Genomic DNA, 20,354 nt, shown 5'->3' on the forward strand with positions numbered 1-20,354 from the left:
AGACCTGGAGCGCCGGAGGCCCTCCCAGTGGCAGGGCGGCCATGACAGCCAGCCGACTAGCGGAGACCGGCAGGCAATCTGCTACGGCGACGGTGCGCGTCCGAGATCACGTCCCCGCCGCAACCCCTGGCGTGGCAGTCGCGACCCAGCAGGCGATCCTTCCAGGAACGGCTAGCACCAGAACTGCCTCCACCGCCGTCCTCCTCGTGGTCGCGGGCACCCCTGTTGCAGGCCCTGCCCTGCCCGTCTTCAACATGGGCCACCCAAGTGCCGGGCTCGATGCGCGGGAAAGGGCGGTCGTCATCTTCATCCGAGGAGGGCAGCCCGCTCTGGCCGGAGTGAGACAAGCGCGGCGAGAGCGGTGACCAATCCTCCAGTAGGTCTACATGTAGCAGCAGGTCGTAGCGCCGGACGCCGGGAGGCGGGGGGATGCGGCGATCCGCGGGGGCGAGGCCGATGATCTCATCCACCCGGCCCGCACCCCGCTTGAGCACCCAGAGCGCGCGCTTGGTGGGGATGTGGGCAACGTCCCAAACCCAGAGCCAGAACGCGAAGGTCCTGGTGTGCCCCCTCTCCAGGGTGCGCGAATCGAGCCTGTCGACACGGCCGATGTCGCCGAAGGCCTCATCCGCACCCGGCAGCGACCAGAACTGCATGGGCAGGTCTTCCACCACAACGTGCACGTGATGGTGGAACTTGAGGAGCGCGGCGTGGTTGTCTTCGTTCCAGGCTCTGATGAAGTACTTGCAGCCTTCGACCTTGATGACACCGCAGCGCACGGCGTTGTCTCCGTGCGCAGGGAGGTCGAAGTGGATGAGGAAGGCTTCAGGTTGGTGGGCCGTGACGCGGAGCAGGTGCGGAGGGGTGGAGAGCTGCTCGAGGATGACCTTGCCCACCGCCGGGGGGGTGGTGGAGTGCGAGCGGTCCGCGGCGGTCAGGGTAACCACGTGCTGGCGCAGGACGTGCTCCTCAAGCTCCAGCGCCGGAGAGGCCACCACGACCTTGCGGCTCTTGCGCGGCCGCCGAGCCGGGTCGCAGAGGGCAAGGCTAGCCATGGGAGCAGGGGGCGGAGGCGGGAAGACGACGCGATCACGGACCGGAGCTCTGCACTCCGCCGGGAACTTCAGACAAGCACTGGCAGCCCCGCATGGGCCGTCGTTTCTTGGATTTTGCGGGCACTCCTTGCCAAAATGCCCAGCGCACTTGCAGATGATGCAGCGAAGGGGATCCCGGCAGTCAACACGGCGATGGCTCTTACTGAGGCAGCGGAAACATTTACGTTTGAACTGGCTTAAGAAGGCCTCCCTCCCAGCAGCGGCATTGAAGAATTTGTGCCGGTCCGAACGCGGGATCGAAGCACGCCCGCCTCGATCCGCCGAGCGGTAGCCAGCCCTCCCATTCTTCCGGGATTTGACCACCGTCCACCCCACCTCCGCCGGGCTGGCCTGGCCCGAAGAGGAAAGACTGGCCGAGGGGGAGGGGCAAACGACCACGGATTTAAGGCGCGCCCGTCCCCCATCGGGGGACGCCCCCAGATCCAGCGGTCCGAGCCGCGCACCGACCTTGGAGGGACCACTGCGCTGCAGGATTCGCGGCGTAGAAGCTGGATCTGACGCCGCAGCCGTCGAGGCCGCTGACCATGGGGAGGGGGGCCGCGAGGAACCACCGGGTCAAAGCGAGGCTCCAGCGGGCGGCGAGAGGCTCCGACGAGGCAGGAAGGGGAGGTTGGAGGCGCAGCTGGCGGCCATAATGGCCGGATTTGGTGGCCGCCGCGGCCGGAGCGGCCTGCAACGCGGAGCGGGGAGGGGCCAAATTTCTTAATTATGATCTGCACTAGCAATGAGAAATTCGTAACCATAGGGGAGTGGTCCATATTGTTCCTGTTCTATAAACTTTGTCCCCATGTTTCCGTTTACACCATATCAATTATAAACAACCGAACGTGCTTAAATAGCAAAGCTAACAAGTAGACGATTTGTGAGCTATCTGTAATAATATGCACTGATAATGCATGTGCGTATGTTTAATAATCATTAAAGTAATTAGATGATGATTCGTGCGTAGATGCGGTGATTTTTAGCACGCAAAGATAGGGTGTGGTACATTTATTGACTATACCATGGTAACTTTGTAAATTAGAGAAGACAGCTTTTATAAAGTATACCATGGCATTTATTTTATAAATTAGACCATGTCAGTTGTAAATTGTGTTTTTTCTTTGCCTTTTTCTCTAACAGAAGGTAGTTTTATTTTTTGTCAATTGCAAAAATATTTTAAAAAACTGCTATTTGGTAGGTTCGCTGGATCGTGCCAGCCCCCAGTGACCGAAAAGGTTCTCTAGATCGCCCACACCCCAGGTAATGTAATGTACACGAACCAACCTGTGGTTGGATGGTTAAAGGGATAGTGGTATCCCCAGCCCACCAGGGTTCAAGTCCTGGTGCTTGCATTTATTCCTGGATTTATTTTAGGATTTCCGGCGATGCGCATTCAATGGGACGAGACGTTCTTGTCGATGACGAGGTGCCTACGGTGACTTCGTAAATTTCAAGATGATATAACGGCTCAGTCTTTCGGAGGTGCTCATAGGGGTAGGGTATGCGTGTGTGCGTTCATAAGGGTGAGTGTATGCGCGTGTATATGAGTGCTTGCGTCTATACTATGTTCAAAAAAGAGAAAAGATAAAGGCCAAGTTTCCAATGTATTTCTCCAACGCACCATACGTGCAAAGGTACCCTTTGCAAAATTTCCGTTGTGTTTGAAATCGTGAAGGAATTCATAGCACGTGGTAATAGCATTTTGTTTCCTTGTTTCTATGTCTTGTGTTTCGTGCCATCCAAAGAAGAAATATAACATGTATTTTTAATTTTAGTTCATCATATATTATCAAGTCAACTAACTATTCATGCTTCATACAATCAGACCATCGAAGTTATATTTCAATTGATTCTCGCAGGAATGTGCGGGTATTCCCTAGTTATTATAATTATGTGAAAGGACCACACGGCTGGCAGGCAGGTGTGGTGAGCAATTTTCAGAATATTCAAGAAAATAAAAAAAGTGTAGACGAGACCATTTCAAGTTTTTTTTTGAGTGGCCGAAACCAAGAGGCCAAAGATGCTAACAGGAGAGACACTCCACGGCCCAGGCCCGCAGTCGTCATTCCAGTCCAGAGCCTTCTTCGAGAAACCCATGGTCGCCTCGCTCTGCAGCTGGCCGCTATGGGCTATGTGATCCTTTGCTCTGCTTCCATTTCCACTTGTCATTTGTTTGTACCCCATCCCAACTGCTTGCTTAACTTCTCGTTTTGTTCTATACATGCAAGCATGGACTGCTGTTTGTTTTCTTCTATATATATTATTACTAAACCATCAGTATCCCAGGGGTGCAGTAGTAAGTGCACAATTCTATACTTGCCCATTGTTGTAATATGCATTTACAGGGATTGGTATTTTTTGGTTACTGAATGGATGGTATGTTTATTTCTTCAGTTTGTTTGAAAAATTAATGTCACCCTTTTTTTTGCATATATACATCTGCGCAATAAGTCACCAAACATGTTGTACAGCTTAATATTCTCAATAATGTGACTTTCTGACTATTGATTGTTTACCGCACCCATGCTTAACATTGACTACTGTCACCCCTCTGAAAAAGCATTATGTCCTTTACCGCCCGTACTGCCTAGCAGTAATTGTGTTTCTGTATTGCTGTGGAGGTGACTGTGAATTTCTTCTACTAGATTGGAAACGCGCCTTGGCACGAGGGTGCCGGTCACAACGCTATGGCCAAGTAGTGAATGCTCAATTTAGTAGGAAATCAAGTTTAGCATACGTATCCAAATAGGATAGAACAAAATAAAAGGAAGAAGAAACATTCACATGTAATTGGAGCAAAGCATCGTTAAGTTCAACATGGTCATGAAACTATAAGGCAACGTACAGTTTTGGGTGCCTAAAGTGTTGCCTAGAGAATGGCTCAAGAAGTCTGAGCCGTTGCCTAAAGTATTGTGTCAAGAAAATGACTAACCGATACTGCATATGTTGAAAGCAAGAGCCAAAAGATGGTGGTCAAATATTGAATTAGATTATGATCAAGTAAATGCTACATGTTCCACATAGCAGATAGGTCCAATTATTAAAAAAATAACAAAGCATACATAATGTGGCGAAGAACCTGAAACAATTACAATTTTAAACTTCTATACATAATTGGAGGTGCTTAAGTAAACCTTGGCTGAAGATTTTGTGTCGAGGAAACCCTTCAAATTGTTCCAGATCAACTTGAACACACTGCCCACATACACAATAAAAATATGATGCAAGGTCTGCAATTTTAAATTAAAATTATTACTGCACTACACCATAATACTTCTTTTAAACTATCATAATTTTAAACAAACTATTCAGTATCTACAACTAAGTAAAATAACCGCCGATAATAGTCGATCTTTATCTTCTACATATGAACATATATGTGGTATATTTGTACCAGAAACATAAGAAGAGGGACCTTACAATGATTGCCAATGTTGGGGATCAACACTGGTCACATCCATGCCAAGGTGGGCTTCAGGTCAGAGAGAGATGCAACTGGCAACGTCCACTACCTCTACTCCTGGGCGACCCTCCTTGTGCGTCCTCTCGCTTGATGGTATCCTTTGACTACAGATCATCCAAATTCCTCCACCTCTGGGCATCATTTACTACAGAGAAACGGAGTTAAGAGGGGGCTTAGTTTTAGACACCAATCTAACTATGGGATAACATCATTATGGAAGTAGGAAGGAGCCTTGGCGAATAATAGATATGTTTGAAATAAATAGACCAAACATGCTAATTACAAGAGGAAGAACATGTTGATCCATCTACGACTTATAATGACCTAACGTCTAAGAAATAAGCAGTCATAATCATTTGTCAACATTATTTTCTCTTCTAATTTTGTAGAAAAGGATAGAAGTTTTGTTCCAGAACCATAAATAGGAAAGAGAAAGAGAAAGAGAAAGAAATTCTAAAATATAGGGAACTTAACTATTTGTCAAATCATGAGTTATGTACATAAAGAAGTAGGCACAAAATTAACCTTGGAATAGGATTACTCTTCCTGTTTCTGGGCCCAACAACTTAATAGTGTACTGTGTACCATAAGAGCATCAGTAAGTGACACAACTACTCTGCCTACTTCAATGCCATATGTGTGTGCTGAAAGCAAAAAAAAGGAAATAAAAAATACTGCATCTGAACCATATTGACTACTAAAAGGATAGCACAAGCTTTGCTAAATTTACCACAAATGTGATATATTGTGCTATAATTAAATGGGTGCAATCTAACAATTTCCAGCATCACAGATCATCCAGGCTTCTAGTTACATCTATAAGTGGCCAAAAGGAATGGCAAACTTTATTTAGATTGTAATATGCGAATGCTAGGAAACAGAAGTTGAATATATATAGGCAATCAGCCAAGAAATGAGATGTTATATGTGAATAATATACAAGTACGGAGATGCTATATCAATGAAGGGCATATGGGCACATCCAGGAAGAAAGAGAGTTCCTCAGTCATATAAATCAGCAGGTATGAGGCATAAACATGCATCTTGTATGCATATAAACAAAACAATATGTACACAGAGTTTTTTCTGGGCCATCAGAAATAGTGCATTCTAAGCATCAGATGTTACCTAGCAGGAAAAACTAATCCGTTCGACAACAAACAATGCCTAGATTGCATCAAACCGAACCCATGCATACAAAGGTTAACAGAAAGCAAGCCGAAGGCTTGTTACCTCTAAATCATCTCCTACATAGCTTAATATCTACAACCCATCTCCAAATGATTCCTACAATATTGCAAACCTTGCCAATTGGGCCTCATCCCCACATTCTTAAATATCTATATACGTGAATTAAGCTCAGTTGGTTTGAGCACACAACTGTAATATGATACAATGCATAGCAAGATAGAACAAAAAATATCAAAAAGGCATAATAAACTTGCAAAGAGGCTACCAACATAACAATAGGGATTCCTTTTTACCAAAAGAAAAAGCAGCAAGCTGCACCTTGCTCCATGAAAATTAGGGCTCATAATGGTCTAGGGACCTGATTCGTACCTATGGCAGGCTATCATCATCAGGAGCAGTGGGTACCTCGACATTGGTCTCTCTAGAGCTGTTGCACACACACACTGACCTATTTGTCAAGCTACAGAAAAAATGGATCAGACCAGAGAGAGACGGAGGAAATGGGGAAGTGGAGAGGGCACTCACCTCTACCTTTGCACGGCGGATGCGTGGCGTCTCACCTCGGGCCATCTTTTTCCTGAAGCGCACGAACTCGAGGACGATGATTCGGCGCTCCTCTAGTCGACGGCGACGCCTCCAAGCAGAGCAGCAGCGCGAGTAGCAACCGGCAGACTTCACGTTTCTTAGTGTATGGAACAGAGTGACGCTGTAGCGAGGGAGCAAACCGAAGATATATGGTGTGGGTATGCAGTTGCTTATATCTAATTAGGAAGACCAAAAGATAGTGCCATCCCCATTTCCCTCAAAAGACAACAGTAAAACAATAAAGTTGCATTACTGAAATCATACGAAATTCCAACAATTTATAATTAGGAAGACGAAAGATAATGTACTCTAAAGATTTCTGGGCAGAAGACCGAAAGATAGTGCCATCCCCATTTCCCTCAAAAGAGCATGTGCTAATAATATCTGATAGTATAGTAAGAATGATTTGTGTGCAATGAAGAACATATCAACTGGTAATAATGGAAAAAGACATGGGCACTTACATGAATACAGTAGAGATGAGAGATAGGTAAATATTGTCATTTTCCGAACCTATCACTTCCTCATCTGATAATAATGGTAAAATCATATAATTATATTTCTCTTCATTAGTAATCTAACACCAAGAAAATAAATAAGCAATCATAATCATTTGTCCAAACCAGCATTGCTCTTATAATTTTGTAGAAAAGGGTGAAGTTCAGTTCAGGAACAGAAATAAGAAAGATAACAAGATATACTAAAATATAGGAATTTAATTGTTTGTCAAATCATGAGTTATGTGCTAATATCAAATCTTGAGTTTCACACGAGTGAGACACAGCATGGCTAAGCATTCAAAAGGAAATAACAAAAGATCATTAGATGAACAAAGTATCACTTGATCTATTTCTAGAGCAGTACATAATATTAGCAATGCAAGCTAGCTGCACAAATCCGTGACCAACCTAATCATGTGTACGCAAGTGACAATTAATAGTAAGCCAACAGAAATGAAAATTTGTTTCTTTACCTGCAACACATAATCGCTCCAACACATTTCCATTTCAGTAGTCTCTAAGCCAAACGCAACATGAGCCGAGCAAAAGAAGGCAAAACAACACTAGAGCAGGACCAAACGATGCATCACATAGCAACGAATTACCTCATAACCACGTATATTTAAGAGTGGCCCTCTCTGCATATCATCCAAAGGTAAATTATTTATATCACACATTAGTTAACTATCCTTTTGGGGTCATAACAATGCTGCTTGCCTTATTCTGTTTGAAGCAAAGCCACATACACAAGTGTCTACATTAACCATTTAGGTTTTCCTTTACTGCTATTGTTAAAGGTAATAGTGGTTATTAACTGCTGACAACCCAAATAATCTTAGCCACCAGGTGAGTTTGAATCGAAGCCGAGAAGGGGATATTTGCTTACATCAAGATAGAAGCCCAAATTGCTTGCGGGAGCACCAAACTATCCTAGCAACAGAACAACACAATCAGAACCTCTTCGAATCCAGACTTCGTAAAAAATTTAACGGAATGTAGATATGAAGAGCCAGACGAGAATCGACGGCTTACTGCTAGTTCCTGGAGGAGGGGCGGGATGGGCTCCTCGTCAGGGTCGGCACCGTCGCCGGTCGAGGGGGGAGGGGAGGGGTTTGCAAGAGACGGCACGCACGTGAGGCAGTGACCTACGCCTCCAGAGATGGAGCCGACGGGGAGGAGGCATCGTAGGAGAAGGGAGAAAGAGGCGAGGCTGCACCGTCGCATCAAGGAGGGCAGGCAATGACGATGGATGTGTTGGCCATCAGATGCGCCGCACACGCGAGCTCGATGGAGAGTAGCGGCACGAGCGTCGCCACGGTGGGGAAGAGCGCCAGTCGGCAGATCAGGAGGAGCTCCGGTTGGAGGGGGAACCTTGACGGGTTGAGCAGCGGCAGTGCGTGAGGGCTCCGGCACACGCCCCGACCGCGCGTTGCCTGCTGCGCGCGTGACACACCGAGCGGAGCGCCGCGGCCGCGCCGTCCACCACCACCACGGATGCCACAGCCGGCGCCGCTGATCCGCTGCCGCCGTCGCCGGATGAGGAGAGGATGAGGGAGGGAGGTGGTTGTGTGGGAGGGAGGGAGGGAGGGAGGCGGCTGCAGGAGGAGTGGAAGCGAGCGAGGGAGGAGGAGGCGGCTAGGTTTTAGCACGGGAGCTGCCGCCAATTTATAGCCATATGCGAAATGACCAAAATACCCTCGGCGGGGCACTGAATTAACACGCGGTGGCACAAACGAGATGGAACTATTCATTGTAGCAGTGTTCGTTTTTGATCCGGCGGCCCAAATTGTCCGGGAGGGAGATCCGACGCTCCAAAACGCATCAAAAATCGATGCGACGGCCGACATTCGCTAAACTCTGAGAACGTCCATGTTCTCCCAATGTGCTTATTTCTGGATGCATGCAAGTATGGGCTGTCGTCTGTTTAGTACTGAGATCGTATGCCATGTTCTAGATTTATCTAAACGATCAGTTACTAGGAACAGTTTCTCATGATCATGGGTGGGGTAAACAGAGAACACAGAGTAGTAAGTGCACAATTCTCCATTTCGATGTAGCGCGACTGCAGGTTTCCATTTTGATGTCTCATCGCCTACTAGTATGCCTTGTCGCATCTCTGAAAAAAACATGTCCTTAACTGCTAGTGTCCAGATTACTATGTTTGTTTCTGTATTGTTGTAGATGTGACTGTGAATTGACTTGGAACAATTTTTCATGCAAATGAGCGTGGTAAACAGAGAGACAAAGTAAGTGGATGTGTCTGTACTTGCCCATTGGTGTATGTTTGTGCTAACAACAGGGGTTGGGTTAGTACTGTATTTTGACTGACATGCATCTTTCTTCTATTTGGAAAGTGTTCCCTTTTGTTGTTTGTGCATAGAATATATCAGCGCACTAAAACACCAAAATGTGAGGAATAAACTGCATCACTCTCGTGAGGAATAGCCACAAGCTTAACAGAATTGGGGTAGAGTGGTGGAGCTAGACGGTGGGCCCGTTAAACTCATGAATCCATGCAGAGACAGTAGAGTAATTGACCTCAGAGGTCTGTTGAACAATGTCGTCGATCCTGTCTGACATCAGACTGGCCGGCGCACTTGTCAGCAATTTTTTTGTAGAAAAGGAAATTAAGAATGTCGGTGTTATAATAAGCGACGGCGACAGTGCTTTAAAGTGCATAATAAATACATGTACATTTTTTTAACATTCAGCAGTACAGGAAAATAATTTGACAACTGCACAACTATAAATATGAAGATTTCAAATGTAAAGACAACGGCATGAAGACAACATAATAATCCAAATTTCATTCTCGACTTAAATATTCAAAATAGTAGTGTCTTCTTCATCACAAGACATGAAAGTCGAAATAAATGTAAACATTATTTGAGCCAACAAAATTTTCTTGTACAAAATTTTTGCCACATTTATTTCTTCTTTGCAAGCCGGGTAACTTTGTCCTTCACATCGTTGAGCGTATTCTCTCCGAAAAAATTAGCTACGCAATCATTAATTCCCTCGATTTATCAATTGACCCCTGTTAGAACTTTATATTGGAACAATTCAAATAGTATTACATAATGAATTTAATTGAATATAAGCATTTGAAATAAAACCAGACCTGAGAAAAATGGCTTGTCCATTTTTTACCGTTCCAATATTGAAAGCATCGAAGAACAAATATTCCACATGAATTGCTGGTCCATACAAACAACGGTTCATAAGTTCGCATGTGAGGTAAGATATTAAACAATATGAAAGTATTTACTCAGCCGTCTTCTTGTTGTGGGATGTTATATGTTTTGATAGGTCAGGTAGACACATCCAGAAAATTCACAGCACTGCTCGCATTCGCATCACGTATGTCATATCCAAGTTGATTTTTCTGTTCATATACATGATAGCACGAAAAGAATTTACATAGTTCAGTTACTAAATGATAATTTCAATATGCTCATGTAAATTTATGCCGTACCAGCTCCTCAACTTTTTCTGTAATTTCACTGTCAAGTTCGGGTCCCATCAAAGAATCAAGAACCTGGAACTCTTCCTTCGGGCGATGCATGACAACCGAAACCCAGTGGGTATTTCCCTTATTAAGAGGAATATAAAGCTGCATCACAAAAAAAATATGATGCAATCAACACATACTATCTTATTATTTATATCCCATATATGCATACTTTAAGGCAGTTGAACTTACCTTATCTTTTTTTAAATACTCATCGGTGCATCTATTCAAGGGTCCATTCTTCTTCGCCACAACTTCATTGTCATTTTTTCCTCCCTGGGTGTCCGGTCTAAATTCAAGTAACCAATTGACCAGCCAGATCGGCATTATATGACGATCTTCACCAACAACTCCCAATAGATACGACGAATAAGCATTGATAACCTGAAAATAATTTAAATGATGTATAACAATTCTAATTTGCATTGAATGCTAATAGAAAACAGAACAATAACCTACATCACCGGTTAGCCATTGATGGTCAAGAATCTTACAAGCCCTCTCTGCACTGAGACCTTCGCGCATGCCATCATTGAATATTTCCTTCTTTCTATGTTTTGCTGACCGCTGATAAGCATGAACAAACTTAACACTAGCTTTAATCACATCGTATTCTTCTTCAAAGACTTCTTTCTCGAATAGTTCTGCAATACATGACGATAATATGTTAATAATTCAATGATAAGTAGTAATTTTAGCTCAAAAATAATATGATAAAACTCACTTGCTTTTGCTGAACGCTTTGTAGGTATAACTGGAATATAAGGAGACTTTATAAGGTTTGATCGTCTCCACTTCCATTTCCCTACACCCTTCTCATGTACCTCATCTTCTCCAATACAATCTACCGATCCACGTGATGCGATTTCATCTGTTCCTAAAGATGTAACGGATTTCTCATCAGATACCTCAGGAACTTTGATAGGATCTTCTTCATCACCCTTGAAACTATCGAAATATTCAGGTGTGCAATAATAAGGTGTCTTCTCTTCAGAATCACTAATATCATCTTCATCATCCTCTTGCACATTCTTTTTTCCCGGTGTTTTGAAATTGTCCACGTCAGGATTATATACAAATTCCTTACGAGGTTTTCCACCATAGTTTCTACTTTCACTATTTTCACCATACTCATTCTCTTCTTCTTTTTCACTATCACCGGCTTTGTAAAATACAGCGCTTTTATTCAATTTCTCTATGACCCTCTGTGATCAAAAATTAGTTGTAATTAGTTATGTGACACATCGAAAACCATTGTGAACGAAAAAATCAGAAAACTTGTACCTGTGCGCATAGCTCTGGCATACGAAGCATATCCTTACGAATGTGCTTCAGCTCAGTCAAAATCCGATCCATAATAGGGTTCTGTGTAGCTGAAGCCTCAAATGTACTCACGCATGTTCTCCTTCTAGTAATCTTAGACTTTCTCGTACTGGATTTCTTTTTCTTTTCAGCCTGTTCCATTCTAATTTTGTTTAAGAGGTACTCTTCAGTAATGGTGTCATCGATCTACAACATAAAGAATCATACAATCATATTTAATTAATAATTAATTGCAGACTTTAAATGGAAAAATAAATATTTAACGTATTACCATTCCAACACCACGACCATTTTGAAAGTCGTACTTGTCTCTTTTCTCCGCTGTCGCTTCTGTCCAATTCCTCATCAAGGGGCTCAACAACGCTAAAGGATCATACTGTGGACCGGTGCTTGGCTGCACCTTCTCCCAATATAGATACTGCAAAACAAACAAACAATCATTTAGCATATGTTACACTATTATTACATAATACAACTATTCAATTTAAAAAATAAATCATACCTGTAGAAGTGCTAGGTTGCCACGTGGCCATTCCCTAACACGACCGGGCTGCAAGACCCTACCAATCTCCGACAAACAAAACCGCAAAGTGAATGCGTTCCAGTTGAACTTTTTTATCTGCCTGACATCTTGCACTAGTGCATAATAATTCTTCGGAATGTACTCATCAGACACTGGTGCAATTATAGTCCCTAACAGGACGAGAAACGCCATCCGAACAAATTCATCGTCCGCGCTTTTATTTCTCCCAATCTTGTCAATAAGATCATCAATCAATATTTTACCATTCTTCTTGTTAACAAAACTAGCTGGAATTTTTTTATAGCTTTACCTTGGTCCATACTCAAAAAACTAGAAACATCAACTCCTTCATTCTTCAAACCAAATATAGCAAACAAATCATTAGGCCTCAGTGAAATCAACCCTTTTTTTCTGGCTGCCTCTTGCACCATGAATTTTTTACTACTAAGATTGTAACCTTGAATCATAAGCGCAAGCAAATTATCACGCATCTTGACCGAAGGTATTCGTAACATGCCCTCCATCTCCGTTTCGTAAAACGTAAATCGCTGACTTGATGTTAACTTATTAACAAGAGTAACCCATTTTTCTACAGAACATATAATCACACCATCGATGTCCATACTGCATATAAAAATTTCTATGTGACGTTGCATGCAGCTAATGTGTTTTATAATGTTGAAAATTTTAAAATATATACCTGCCCGACGGCGACTACAGCGGGCGACAGCGATCACAGCGGCTGACGGCGGCGTCTGACGGCGTGTTCACAACCGGCGCTGATGGCGAGTGGTGACGTCGGCCATTGACGACCGGCGCTGACGGAGGGTGGTGACGTCGACTATTGCTGGGTGACGACGGGCGTTGACGGTGGGCGTTGATGACCGGCACTGACGGCGGGTGGTGACGTCGACTAGTGCGGGCTGACGGCGGCGCGACGCTGTCGGGCGGGGAACGACAGTGTGGGCTGCGGTGGGCGACGGGGATCAGATCGGGCGCGTCATCGGCACATACGACGCAAAAAGGGCATGCGCGACGTGATTGGGCGACGTGCGTGTTTGTCGGGAATATTCCCTCGGATAGCGACGGCTCGTGCAGAAATTTTGCTGCGTTGGGCCCGCGGCGATTATTAAGTGGGCGTCGGCCAGTCTACAATATTGAATATGTATTTATTTATTTGTATAATTATGTCATTTAGTGTATTTTTTATAAACTTTGCACGAAAAACAAACATGTTTTGTGCCCAATTTTGTTTCACGGGCCACAGTGACCATGCAGGGCACGCACACAAAAATTTGTCGCGTTTCGACTCCGTATGGATTTTCTATGATTTTCCGAGCCGAAATGGGGATGGCACTATCTTTCGGTCTTCCTAATTAGATATAAGCAACTGCATACCCACACCATATATCTTCGGTTTGCTCCCTCGCTGCAGCGTCACTCTGTTCCATACACTAAGAAACGTGAAGTCTGCCGGTTGCCAATCGCGTTGCTGCTCTGCATGGAGGCGTCGTCGTCGACTGGAGGAGCGCCGAATCATCGTCCTCGAGTTCGTGTGCTTCAGGAAAAAGATGGCCCGAGGTGAGACGCCACGCATCCGCCGTGCAAAGGTAGAGGTGAGTGCCCTCTCCACTTCCCCATTTCCTCCGTCTCTCTCTGGTCTGATCCATTTTTTCTGTAGCTTGACATATAGGTCAGTGTGTGTGTGCAACAGCTCTAGAGAGACCAACGTCGAGGTACCCACTGCTCCTGTTGATGATAGCCTGCCGTAGGTACGAATCTGGTCCCTAGACCATTATGTGCCCTAATTTTCATGGAGCAAGGTGCAGCTTGCTGCTTTTTCTTTTGGTAGAAAGGAATCCCTATTGTTATGTTGGTAGCCTCTTTGCAAGTTTATTATGCCTTTTTGACATTTTTTGTTCTATCTTGCTATGCATTGTATCATATTACAGTTGTGTGATCAAACCAACTGAGCTTAATTCACGTATATAGATATTTAAGAATGTGGCGATGAGGCCCAATTGGCAAGGTTTGCAATATTATAGGAATCATTTGGAGATGGGTTGTAGATATTAAGCTATGTAGGAGATGATTTTGAGGTAACAAGCCTTCGGCTTGCTTTCTGTTAACCTTTTTATGCATGGGTTCGGTTTGATGCAATCTAGGCATTGTTTGTTGTCGAACGGAGTATTTTTTCCTGCTAGGTAACATCTGATGCTTAGAATGCACTATTTCTGATGGCCCAGGAAAAACTCTGTGTACATATTGTTTTGTTTATATGCATACAAGATGCATGTTTATGCCTCATACCTGCTGATTTATATGACTGAGGAACTCTCTTTCTTCCTGGATGTGCCCATATGCCCTTCATTGATATAGCATCTCCGTACTTGTATATTATTCACATATAGCATCTCATTTCTTGGCTGATTGCTTATATATATTCAACTTATGTTTCCTGGCATTCGCATATTACAAGCTAAATAAAGTTTGTCATTCCTTTTGGCCACTTATAGATGTAACTAGAAGCCTGGATGATCTGTGATGCTAGCAATTGTCAGATTGCACCCATTTAATTATAGCACAATATATCACATTTGTGGTAAATTTAGCAAAGCTTGTGCCTATCCTTTTAGTAGTCAATATGGTTCAGATGCAGTATTTTTTATTTCCCTTTTTTTTGCTTTCAGCACACACATATGGCATTGAAGTAGGCAAAGTAGTTGTATCACTTACTGATGCTCTTATGGTACACAGTACACTATTAAGGTGTTGGGCCCAGAAACAGGAAGAGTAATCCTATTCCAAGGTTAATTTTGTGCCTACTTCTTTATGTACATAACTCATGATTTGACAAATAGTTAAGTTCCCTATATTTTAGTATTTCTTTCTCTTTCTCTTTCTCTTTCCTATTTATGGTTCTGGAACAAAACTTCTATCCTTTTCTACAAAATTAGAAGAAAAAATAATGTTGACAAATGATTATGACTGCTTATTTATTTTCTTGGTGTTAGATTACTAATGTGGAGAACTATAATTTTTATTGATGGTCGCTCGATGGCGCTGAGCATCATGTAAGGCCATTAGAATTCATATATGAATCAACATATTCTTCCGCTGCTAATTAGTATGTTTGGTCGATTTAATTTTAAACATATCTATTATTCACCAAGGCGCCTGCCTACTTCCATAATGATGTTATAACTTAGACGTTAGGTGATTATAAGTCGTAGATGGATCAACATGTTCTTCCTCTTGTAATTAGCATGTTTGGTCTATTTATTTCAAACATATCTATTATTCGCCAAGGCTCCTTCCTACTTCCATAATGATGTTATCCCATAGTTAGATTGGTGTCTAAAACTAAGCCCCCTCTTAACTCCGTTTCTCTGCAGTAAATGATGCCCAGAGGTGGAGGAATTTGGATGATCTGTAGTCAAAGGATACCATCAAGCAAGAGGACGCACAAGGAGGGTCGCCCCGGAGTAGAGGTAGAGGACGTTGCCAGTTGCATCTCTCTCTGACCTGAAGCCCACCTTGGCATGGATGTGACCAGTGTTGATCCCCAACATTTGCAAGCATTGTAAGGTCCCTCTTCTTATGTTTCTGGTACAAATATACCACATATATGTTCATATGTAGAAGATAAAGGTCGACTATTATCGGCGGTTATTTTACCTAGTTGTAGATACTGAATAGTTTGTTTAAAATTATGATAGTTTAAAAGAAGTATTATGGTGTAGTGCGGTAATAATTTTAATTTAAAATTGCAGACCTTGCATCATATTTTTATTGTGTATGTGGGCAGTGTGTTCAAGTTGATCTAGAACAATTTGAAGGGTTTCCTCGACACAAAATCTTCAGCCAAGGTTTACTTAAGCACCTCCAATTATGTATAGAAGTTTAAAATTGTAATTGTTTCAGGTTCTTCGACACATTATGTATGCTTTGTTATTTTTTTTAATAATTGGACCTATTTGCTATGTGGAACATGTAGCATTTACTTGATCATAATCTAATTCAATTTTTGACCACCATCTTTTGGCTCTTGCTTTCAACATATGCAGTATCGATTAGTCATTTTCTTGACACAACACTTTAGGCAACGGCTCAGACTTCTTGAGCCATTCTCTAGGCAACACTTTAGGCACCCAAAACTGTACGTTGCCTTATAGTTTCATGACCATGTTGAACTTAACGGTGCTTTGCTCCAATTACATGTGAATGTTTCTTCTTCCTTTTATTTTGTTCTATCCTATTTGGATACGTATGCTAAACTTGATTTCCTACTAAATTGAGCATTCACTACTTGGCCATAGCGTTGTGACTGGCACCCTCGTGCCAAGGCGCGTTTCCAATCTAGTAGAAGAAATTCACAGTCACCTCCACAGCAATACAGAAACACAATTACTGCTAGGCAGTACGGGCGGTAAAGGACATAATGCTTTTTCAGAGGGGTGACAGTAGTCAATGTTAAGCATGGGTGCGGTAAACAATCAATAGTCAGAAAGTCACATTATTGAGAATATTAAGCTGTACAACATGTTTGGTGACTTATTGCGCAGATGTATATATGCAAAAAAAAGGGTGACATTAATTTTTCAAACAAACTGAAGAAATAAACATACCATCCATTCAGTAACCAAAAAATACCAATCCCTGTAAATGCATATTACAACAATGGGCAAGTATAGAATTGTGCACTTACTACTGCACCCCTGGGATACTGATGGTTTAGTAATAATATATATAGAAGAAAACAAACAGCAGTCCATGCTTGCATGTATAGAACAAAATGAGAAGTTAAGCAAGCAGTTGGGATGGGGTACAAACAAATGACAAGTGGAAATGGAAGCAGAGCAAAGGATCACATAGCCCATAGCGGCTAGCTGCAGAGCGAGGCGACCATGGGTTTCTTGAAGAAGGCTCTGGACTGGAACGACGACTGCGGGCCTGGGCCGTGGAGTGTCTCTCCTATTAGCATCTTTGGCCTCTTGGTTTCGGCCACTCAAAAAAAACTTGAAATGGTCTCGTCTACGCTTTTTTGATTTTCTTGAATATTCTGAAAATTGCTCACCACACCTGCCTGCCAGCCGTGTGGTCCTTTCAAATAATTATAATAACTAGGGAATACCCGCACATTCCTTTTAGAATCAATTGAAATATAACTTCGATGGTCTGATTGTATGAAGCATGAATAGTTAGTTGACTTGATAATATCTGATGAACTAAAATTAACAATACATGTTATGTTGCTTCTTTGGATGGCACGAAACACAAGACATAGAAACAAGGAAACAAAATGCTATTGCCACGTGCTATGAATTCCTTCACGATTTCAAACACAACGGAAATTTTGCAAGGGTACCTTTGCACGTATGGTGCGTTGGAGAAATACATTGGAAACTTGGCCTTTTTTCTTTTTTCTTGAACATAGTATAGACGCAAGCACTCATATACACGCGCATACACTCACCCTTATGAACGCACACACGCACACCCTATTCCTATGAGCACCTCCGAAAGACTCAGCCGTCATATCATCTTGAAATTTATGAAGTCACCGTAGACACCTCTTCATCGACGAGAACGTCTCCTCCCATTGAATGCACATCGCCGGAAATCCTAAAATAAATCCAGGAATAAATGCGAGCACCAGGACTTGAACCCTGGTGGGCTGGGGATACCACTGTCCCTTTAACCATCCAACCGTGGGTTGGTTCATGTACATTACATTAGCTGGGGTGTGGTCAATCTAGCGAACCTTTTCGGTCACTGGGGGCTAGCACGATCCAGCGAACCTACCAAATAGCAGTTTTTTTAAAAATACTTTTGCAATTGACAAAAAATAAAACTACCTTCTGGTAGAGAAAAAGGCAAAGAAAAAACACAATTTACAACTGACATGGTCTAATTTATAAAATAAATGCCATGGTATAGTTTATAAAAGCTGTCTTCTCTAATTTACAAAGTTACCATGGTATAGTCAATAAATGTACCACACCCTATCTTTGCGTGCTAAAAATCACCGCATCTACGCACGAATCATCATCTAGTTACTTTAATGATTATTAAACGTACACACATGCATTATCAGTGCATATTATTGCAGATAGCTCACAAATCGTCTGCTTGTTAGCTTTGCTATTTGAGCACGTTCGGTTGTTTATAATTGATATGGTGTAAATGGAAACATGAGGACAAAGTTTATAGAACAGAAACAATATGGACCACTCCCCTATGGTTACGAATTTCTCATTGCTAGTGCAGATCATAATTAAGAAATTTGGCCCCTCCCTGCTCCGCGTTGCAGGCCGCTCCGGCCGCGGCAGCCACCAAATCCGGCCATTATGGCCGCCAGCTGCGCCTCCAACCTCCCCTTCCCGCCACGTTGGAGCCTCTCACCGCCCGCTGGAGCCTCGCTTTGACCCGGTGGTTCCTCGCAGCCCCCCTCCCCGTGGTCAGCGGCCTCGACGGCTGCGGCGTCAGATCCAGCTTCTACACCGTGAATCCTGCAGCGCAGCGGTCCCTCCAAGGTCGGTGCGCGGCTCGGACCGCCGGATCTGGGGACGTCCCCCGATGGGGGCCGGGCGCGCCTTAAATCCGTGGTCATTCGCCCCTCCCCCTCGGCCAGTCTTGACTCTTCGGGCCAGGCCAGCCCGGCGGAGGTGGGGTGGACGGTGGTCAAATACCGGAAGAATGGGAGGGCTGGCTACCGCTCGGCGGATCGAGGCGGGCGTGCTTCGATCCCGCGTTCGGACCGACGCAAATCCTTCAATGCCACTGCTGGGAGGGAGGCCTTCTTAAGCCAGTTCAAAGGTAAATGTTTCTGCTGCCTCAGTAAGAGCCACCGCCATGTTGACTGCCGGGATCCCCTCCGCTGCATCATCTGCAAGCGCGCTGGGCATTTTGGCAAGGAGTGCCCGCAAAATCCAAGAAACGGCGGCCCAGGCGGGGCTGCCAGTGCTCGTCTGAAGTTCCCGGCGGAGTGAAGAGCTCCGGTCCGTGACCGCGTCGTCTTCCCGCCTCCGCCTCCGCCCCCCTACTCCCATGGCTAGCCTTGCCCTCTGTGACCCGGCTCGGCGGCCGCGCGAGAGCCGCAAGGTCGTGGTGGCCTCTCCGGCGCTGGAGCTTGAGGAGCACGTCCTGCACCAGCACGCGGTCACCCTGACCGCCACGAACCGCTCGCACTCCACCACCCCCGCGGCGGTGGGCAAGGTCATCCTCGAGCAGCTCTCCACCCCTCCGCACCTGCTCCGCGTCACAGCCCACCAACCTGAAGCCTTCCTCGTCCACTTCGACCTCCCTGCGCACCGAGACAACGCCGTGCGCTGCAGCGTCATCAAGGTCGAAGGCTGCAAGTACTTCATCAGAGCCTGGAACAAAGACGACCACGCCGCGCTCCTCAAGTTCCACCATCACGTGCACGTTGTGGTGGAAGACCTGTCCATGCAGTTCTGGTCGCTGCCGAGTGCGGATGAGGCCTTCGGCGACATCGGCCGTGTTGACAGGCTCGATTCGCGCACCTTGGAGAGGGGGCACACCAGGACCTTCGCGTTCTGGCTCTGGGTTTGGGACGTTGCCCACATCCCCACCAGGCGCGCGCTCTGGGTGCTCAAGCGGAGTGCGGGCCGGGCGGATGAGATCATCGGCCTCGCCCCCGTGGATCGCCGCATCCCCCCGCCTCCCGACGTCCGGCGCTACGACCTGCTGCTACATGTCGACCTACTGGAGGATTGGTCACCGCTCTCGCCGCGCTCGTCTCACTCCGGCCAGAGTGGTCTGCCCTCCTCGGATGAAGATGACGACCGTCCTTTCCCGTGCATCGAGCCCGGCACTTGGGTGGCCCATGTTGAAGATGGGCAGGGCAGGGCCTGCAATAGGGCACTGCGCGTCGGGGCCGGGGTCTGCGGCCCTGTGCTCGGTGGGGGCGCCCGCGACCATGAGGAGGATGGCGGTGGAGGCGGTTCTGGTGCTAGCCGTTCCTGGAAGGATCTCCTGCTGGGTCGCAGCTGCCACGCCAGGGGCTGCAACGGGGACGTGATCTCGGACGCGCACCGTCGCCATAGCAGATTGCCTGCCAGTCTCCGCCACTCGGCTGGCCGTCATGGCCGCCCTGCCACTGGGAGGGCCTCCGGTGCTCCAGGTCTGCGCGCCACCC

At 45.2% G+C, this 20,354-nt stretch overlaps 2 protein-coding genes and 1 long non-coding RNA gene across 4 annotated transcripts in view; 1 reads left to right on the plus strand and 2 right to left on the minus strand.

Annotated features, from left to right (window-relative positions):
* Positions 1-56: 56 nt before the first annotated feature.
* On the minus strand, positions 57-656 carry LOC119300522. The gene has a single exon (XM_037577462.1). The coding sequence runs from the start codon at positions 654-656 to the stop codon at positions 57-59; it is 600 nt and encodes a 199-aa protein (XP_037433359.1).
* Positions 657-4,104: 3,448 nt separating this feature from the next.
* Positions 4,105-8,117, minus strand: LOC119298529. 2 transcript variants are annotated; one of them, XR_005145882.1, is made up of 7 exons: positions 7,869-8,117; positions 7,310-7,766; positions 6,801-6,864; positions 6,277-6,457; positions 6,121-6,211; positions 4,518-4,705; positions 4,105-4,292 (listed from the first exon to the last, which is right to left on the minus strand). It is a non-coding gene; the product is annotated as an uncharacterized LOC119298529 (long non-coding RNA). The 2 variants fall into 2 exon arrangements; XR_005145881.1 differs by having other exon boundaries at positions 6,277-7,766.
* An 11,525-nt stretch (positions 8,118-19,642) lies between these two features.
* Positions 19,643-20,354, plus strand: part of LOC119300523 — a 1,367-nt gene continuing 655 nt past the window's right edge. Inside the window, exon 1 of the mRNA XM_037577463.1 lies at positions 19,643-20,272. Within this exon, the coding sequence (XP_037433360.1) occupies positions 19,643-20,272 (630 nt within the window). The remainder of the gene's footprint in view (positions 20,273-20,354) is intronic.

This window comes from Triticum dicoccoides, chromosome 5A, assembly GCF_002162155.2.
Source record: "Triticum dicoccoides isolate Atlit2015 ecotype Zavitan chromosome 5A, WEW_v2.0, whole genome shotgun sequence".
In the NCBI taxonomy this organism is placed as follows: Eukaryota; Viridiplantae; Streptophyta; class Magnoliopsida; order Poales; family Poaceae; genus Triticum; species Triticum dicoccoides.

Bases quoted from the DNA above. Each gene is read 5' to 3' on its own strand.
- LOC119300522 (XM_037577462.1), bottom strand. From the start codon at position 656: ATGCAGTTCTGGTCGCTGCCGGGTGCGGATGAGGCCTTCGGCGACATC.